This window comes from Apis dorsata, unplaced genomic scaffold (genome assembly GCF_000469605.1).
Source record: "Apis dorsata unplaced genomic scaffold, Apis dorsata 1.3 scaffold_1184, whole genome shotgun sequence".
NCBI lineage: Eukaryota > Metazoa > Arthropoda > Insecta > Hymenoptera > Apidae > Apis > Apis dorsata.
The window spans coordinates 73,886-80,858 of NW_006264281.1; the positions used below are offsets into that span (position 1 = coordinate 73,886).

The following is a 6,973-nucleotide window of genomic DNA, read 5'->3' on the forward strand; positions in this document are numbered from 1 at the left end:
TTTCTAAATTCATTACTATATTTTTGCTTTGGCTAATATCATAATATTATATGGCTAATATCATATAATCATAATATCATAAATTATAACAATATAATTATTATGACTTTTATGACATTTGTCATGCTTATATAAGTTAATAAAATTATGCGAGCAAGGCATCCTGTACAACATAATTTGCCCATCTAATTTTACTACATTATGCTAATTTTAAATAATCCTATATTTTATAAATTGCATGATATTTTCATATATCTTTGGTATACCATTAATTTTTATGTAACTTTACATATTTTTGAATTGTATATCCAGATTGATTTACAATATTTTTATGTCCCATGAAATTATTATATTAATTTACTAAAAAAAAAATTTTGTGCAAGTTGTATAATTAAACGCTGTTTGTGACATTAGATATGCAAGTATTTTTCTATCTGTATATTTAAATATAAAAATATTTTAATCAACAAAGTACGAATGTTATAATTAAATATGAATATTATACATGTTGAGTTGTTACGTTCAAGTTCCAACAAGTTTGATATGACTTCGAAGATTCTTGTTTTTACATTTTAAAATGAAATTCTTAGGAACTTGATAATTTTCAATAAAAATTCTATAAAATTTTCTTCGAAGTTATTTATGTAAATTCATACAATATCAAACTTGGCAGCCAAATTTATAAAATTTCTGTTCTATAACATAGATAAAGTATTAATTTCGTTTTAAATTAGGCCTTTAGCGTTCAATCCTATATTTTCTTTATATAATAAATATTTTATCCTGATGGGTAAATAAAAAGTCTATAAATTGATTAATGGGACCTATTGCGGAAAGTGACATTCCACGTGATGGTGGTGCTCTGACAAGATTTGGACCAAATACAACGGCGAGATTACTTGATGTCATTTTGTTTAAATCACATCTGTCCATTACCTGTTATATAAATTTATATATTTTATTATAAAATTATAAAATAAGAATAAATAATATAATTCATAAAATAATAGTTTACCCTTGATAAAAATTGTACGATATATTTTAAAACCTGATAATTATCTTCTGGAAGTTTTTCAAGTACTAATATTTTAACTCTTCTTGGACGTTCATCTTTCGATAGAGCTAAAATAAAATAAATAATAAAAAAATTTCAACATATTTATAGAATATAAAATATAAGTACAAAAAAAAAAAATCTAAATGTTTACCTTGAAATTGTGTTATTTCATCATATAAATCATATGTCATAAGTGGTTCATCTAATTCTCGAAGAAACGTTTTAAGAAGAACAGCTGCTATATGCGGGTCTCCTTGAAAATCAATTGGTAATCCTTGGTTACAACGATTTTGAAGTTCTTTAACTACTGCTACATTAGCTGATCTTCTAAATATCCCTTCTGTTTCTAATGCTATAAATACAGAATAACATAGTAAAATAATATTATTATATTATTTTTTAAATAAGATAGCAAATATTTCCGAAAATTTTTCTGTTAAATTATGACAGCATGTTCTATAAGTAAAAATAAGAAAAAAAAAATGTTAATATAAATGTAAATATAAATTCTGAAATATTTTATTTAAATAAAAATGTAAGTTATTTATTCTTCTTTTAATATAGCATGAGAATTAACAACATTTTATTTAATTTGATTACACAAGTTATGTTTATTATCATTTCTAATTTAATTCTAATAATATAAATTGTGTAAACAGATTGAATAAATATTATTCACTTATTCTTATGCTATATTGAAGAAAAAATAAAATCAAAAAGATTATAATTTTATTGTAACTTTTAAATAAAAAGAACTTATGTTTATGTAACATATTTTTCTTATTTTTGCTTAAACTATGTTAATAATTTAACAGAAAAATACTTGGGATATTCTATACATAAAGACTAAATTATATATTCATAAATATACCATCAGGCATATCAAGAAATTCAATGCATTGTCGCACTATTGGTGGTATAGGATCACCATTGTTATTTTCTTTAATAAAAGTGAGACTTGCTCCAAATTGAGTGGTACCAACTGGTGTTGTTACCGTACTCTGAGGTGGACTTGTTGGTAAATTCTTTTTATTCTTTAACATTAGCTGTTCATTGTGTCTAAAAATTAATATAAGCAATTAATATTAAGATAAAATCAAAACACTTATAATTAAAAAGAAATACATACTCTATTACTTGAGGAGGTATAATAAGTTGATCAAGATTAATGTATTGTGCTAATTCTTCTAAGTAATTGACATACATCATTTTCCGACCAAACTTTGCACTAAAAAAAATAAAAATAATATCAGTTTTAGTTAATATTAATTGAAAAAAAATTCATAAATTGGTAATAAAAAGAAAAAATTACCTAATAGCTGGCTTAAATATTTGCCATACAATTCTAATAAAATTAGTTGGATGCACCAAATATAATGCTTTTAAATTTTTTTTATATTTTCTGTCAAAAGCTTTATATGCTTGCCATAACCAAGACAATGGTGGTTTATTTTTTGAAGTAAGACCATAATGAAAATAAACTAGACTATAGTCTTGTTCTACAAATGTATCTAAAGTATGTGTGAGATACCTATCAAATAAATATATTGTTATAAAAACAATCAAATAAATTTTTAAAAAATTAATATGTTTATTATAATAAATATGTATTTTATACAAACCTGAGAAGTTTTGCATAATTAAAAGTTTCTTTTCCAACAGGAGGTAATTTACATGCAGATACTACTATTACTTTACGACCAGCATTATCATCACCAACCACTTCTACAATGCCATATCTTGATATATCAAGATAATCTTCTTCATCCGCAAGTTCACCATCTAATGCAGCAAGATCCTCTGCTACTTAGCATGTATTAGCATATTATATTCATAATTATTTTTTTATTTCTATATTAGATTTTTATCATTTTCCCTTTGACTCTTTTAAAAAATAAATATTCAAATATAATTTAATTGTAAATGAAATAAAAAAAGAGTCATTTAACCTTGGCTTTTATGCATTGTTATTACCATGCAATAATAAACCATACAATGATCTACATAATTCACCTGCTAAGCCCCAAATGCCATGACATTTAGTGGCTACTAACAGAAGATAAAAGGTCACACACCGGATTTGATAACTGGAGCATCTACCAAAGCTTCTTCAAAGTTTTCTTCAATTGTTCCATCGCTTACTGGACTCTCCAAATAATTTCCTGCATTGTTAATTAAATCCAACTTTTCTTCTAAAAGCTGTGCTATAAAATAAAATAAAATAAAATTTAAAATATAATAATTCATGATCATAATATAATAATATATTAATTAATTTAAATTCTTCAAAAAAAATTTTTTTTAAAAATTAAAAAATATTTTAACAATAATATATATATTTTTCATGTACTTGTATTATTATAAAAAATTTTATCTAATTTTATCAAAATTTAGATTTTATATTTAAATGCTTTACCATTATTTGAAGTAGTTTGTAACTCAGTATCATCAAACTCCAAGTTGGGCTCATAATCATGATAATCTGACAAACTTGGGTATGGGTCTTCGACTTCATTAGCTATTGCTATTATACAAACAGAAGTATGCGCATTATTGTCTGCATCAAATATGTTTCAATGAATCACAAAACACTACATCAGCAATTCTTTATTTGATCAATGGTTTTGCATTATAAATAGATACTTAAAAGATACTAAATAATAACAAAAAAAAATATGTTTGCAAAACAAGTATTATAATAAATTGATGACTAGTATACATCTCGCGGTTTCTCGTTATATATTATTTTTCCCGATCACATTACACAGTACATATGATCTCCAATAAATATTTTGATATTTTTCATTGGTATTTACAAATCACTATTATGAAACTTAAAAGAATGAATTTTTTACTGATATGTATATATATTTAAACCAAAGATTGGAACTATATCAAGTTAAGATCAAATCTTGGATTTTGTAATACGCACTATCGTGTCAATACGCGAATTATTCGTCACTTATTGATGTGCTTATCCACATAGGAGACTGAGATCCATCGTGAAATGTTTTCTCGCTAAAACGAACAGAAAAACGTCGATGCCAGATGAACTTTTACAATCACGATTTTTGGCGATATGTACTTGATGTAACGTTTATTTGACACCTAAAGCAACGTCAACAAATGCGATAGACAAGCTTACCTGTCAAAGTTCGCGTTGGATTTAGCGTCGGTTGATAGTCTGCTTCCATTTTCTGGCAACTGTACGATAAAACAGTGCCGAGATTAAATTATGGGGCTTTTATGTACCCTGCTTTATAAACGAATAACGTTTTTCTTCTCGAACGACATTATCCCGACGCGGTATGGTAAACCAGCGTATTCACGTCACGCTTTCATTTGTTGTGTCGCTAATTGTAATTCGTAGTCACTCGTCACTGCCTTTCCCCACTGCTCGATTAACGAATACTTTCATACTTATTCCTATTGGTTGGTTGCATATTTTTGCCACGGACGAGTTATAAAATAGATTTGACATCTTATAAAACTTCATGTCACATTCATGTATTTTAAATTTTATTATTAATAAATAAATTACATTATTATTTGTTTTCTTATATAAAGCCAGTTTTAGATATAATAGAATTATATATAAATTCTATAAATTTACAAAGATTTTTATTATTTATAAATATTTATAATTTATAAATATTAAACTAAACATATATTTTCATATTAACACAGTTTATTATTATTATTTATATAATTTTTTTTATTTAATTATACAAGTTGCACAATTCCATATTTTTAGGCATGATTGCTAATTATTGTATATCATTTCAAATGGAATTTCCATAATTAGAACAATTATTGACCTTTAGGCTTTTTGTAATAAAAATATTTTTATTTAATAAAATAGCAATTTAGAGTACTTAAAAATTTATTAATTTTTTGTATTTATTAATTTATATGAATGATAGCAATAATTAGAATTTTCTTTATTTTTTTTTTTAATCAATTTTTCATTTTTTTATAAATTAATACTTTACAGTGTATTACTTTATATTTTTTTTATAATATTATTACTAGATATTTTTATATTTTAAGTTCTTGTTTAAATATCTGAAAAATTGATTTCATAATTCATATTATGTTTTAAATATGTATCAAGGAAATTTAAGGCTGATTTCAATATTATTTTCTAATTGTAAATATATGTCCATTTTATATTTCATACAAAACTTTACATGTTTATGGCTTATTTAAATTTTATAATTGTTTATACATTTCGTTTGCCAGTCTCTTTGTAAACATAAAAATAGATTTATACATCTTATTTAAATTATATGAATGTACATGTGTATATATTGCAATGCACATTACTGTAATGCAGAATTATATTTACTATTATCACTTATTTAAATATTATATTAAAATCACAAAATACAACATTTTATATTTGTAATAATCAAATATATGTATAATAATCATATTTTGATTAATTTACATATTTGAGTAAAGGCAAAATTTTTCTTGTGACAATATTATTATAATTATGATCAATATTTTGCATTGATAAAATATATATATTCATAAAATTTTCTTCAAATCCATTAATGTCATATTGCAATTTTCTGTACAATTTGCACAACAGATGTGCAATAATATTTATTTTATCTTACCTTTAATGTTAAGCAACAAGAATTGAAATTCATTTATAATACAATTCCATGTTTGTTCTGACAATTTAAAAATATATAATATACAATAGATAAAAAATGTATACTACAAATGAATAAAACTTCTTAAAAACGCATATAATAAATATATGCTCAAAAAGAATGTTATATTACACAATAATCTGTAAAAATCGAATCTAAAATATAATAATTGATCTGTAATTTTTTAAAATATGTGAGATTTGCACATATACAATGAAAGACAACATTTCAAATGAATTTCTTTCAATACATAAAAAAAAAATAACATAAAATTTTAGTTTTGATCTTTTTAAGATCAAATTGATCCTTATAAGATTTACTTCTTATTTACATTATACTTAATTTACTTATTTAATAAAATTTATCAATGAATATATAGAATGTATATGTACAATAATGTGATTCCTATTAAACTGAATACTTAGGACCACATTTTTTTATTGGTGTTAATCTGAGGCCTTTGGCCAACATTTGAGCTTCAAGGTCACGATCTTCGTCTTGATACCTAAAAGAAAAGTATGCTTCCATTAACTATTAAATATAATAGAATTTAAATATGCAATCACAATATTTTTTGTCTCGTGCAAATAAAAAATTATGCTGATCGATATAAAACAAAAAAAATATATATACATATAAAAATAAATATAAATATACATATTAAAATATATATATTAAAAAATTTTTATGTGCAAATAAATTTATTATTCGTTATCAGATCGTTAATATATCTTATTTTCTAATAAAAAGTCTATTTTTTAATCTCTAATTCTTTTTAGTAAGAATTTCTTATAGAAATATACAATATACTTCCATTCTTTTATAAAAATCCATTTAAAAATAATTATCTTTAAAAAACTATCTCTGCAGGACTCTTAATTCTTATGTTATTCATTTATGTTAAAAGTGATATGTGTTTAGGAAATAATTACCATAAACACATAAAATAATATATTTTATTTCTTTCAAAGTATCCATCAAAAAATATTTTAAAAGTTAACAATATATATCAACATAGTTACATTTCTATAATTTTTATGATGCTAATACGATTTAATTCTATACATGACCAGATATAATTTTAAATACAATCAAAATGTCTCCATTCTTACAATAACACAGTCATGTATATATCACTTTATCATAATATAAAAAAAATATTTATAGCAGAAAATAAAAAAAAATTATATATGAATAGCATGTGATTAAATTATAATAGAGATTATAAAAACTGTAAAAATATATATATATA

At 22.9% G+C, this 6,973-nt stretch overlaps 2 protein-coding genes across 6 annotated transcripts in view; both read right to left on the reverse strand.

Moving 5' to 3' along the window:
• Positions 1–127: 127 nt before the first annotated feature.
• LOC102682012 (rho GTPase-activating protein 1-like) lies at positions 128–4,535 on the reverse strand. 5 transcript variants are annotated; one of them, XM_031514781.1, is made up of 11 exons: positions 4,203–4,535; positions 3,990–4,075; positions 3,474–3,581; positions 3,133–3,256; positions 2,680–2,860; positions 2,370–2,588; positions 2,187–2,285; positions 1,929–2,116; positions 1,209–1,409; positions 1,016–1,122; positions 763–936 (listed from the first exon to the last, which is right to left on the reverse strand). In XM_031514781.1, exons 3-11 carry the CDS (start codon positions 3,570–3,572, stop codon positions 763–765), a joined length of 1,392 nt encoding a protein of 463 aa, XP_031370641.1. In that variant the 5' UTR covers positions 3,573–3,581; positions 3,990–4,075; positions 4,203–4,535. The 5 variants fall into 5 exon arrangements, with proteins under 5 accessions (XP_006625005.1, XP_031370639.1, XP_006625004.1 ...); XM_006624942.2 differs by lacking the exon at positions 3,990–4,075 and having other exon boundaries at positions 128–936; positions 3,133–3,261; positions 4,203–4,534; XM_031514779.1 differs by lacking the exon at positions 3,990–4,075 and having other exon boundaries at positions 128–936; positions 2,680–2,839; positions 3,133–3,261; positions 4,203–4,533.
• Positions 4,536–5,565: 1,030 nt separating this feature from the next.
• LOC102671009 (MICAL C-terminal-like protein) overlaps positions 5,566–6,973 on the reverse strand; it is a 3,290-nt gene continuing 1,882 nt past the window's right edge. The window contains exon 7 of the mRNA XM_006624943.2: positions 5,566–6,226. Within this exon, the coding sequence (XP_006625006.1) occupies positions 6,130–6,226 (97 nt within the window). The 3' untranslated portion in view covers positions 5,566–6,129. The remainder of the gene's footprint in view (positions 6,227–6,973) is intronic.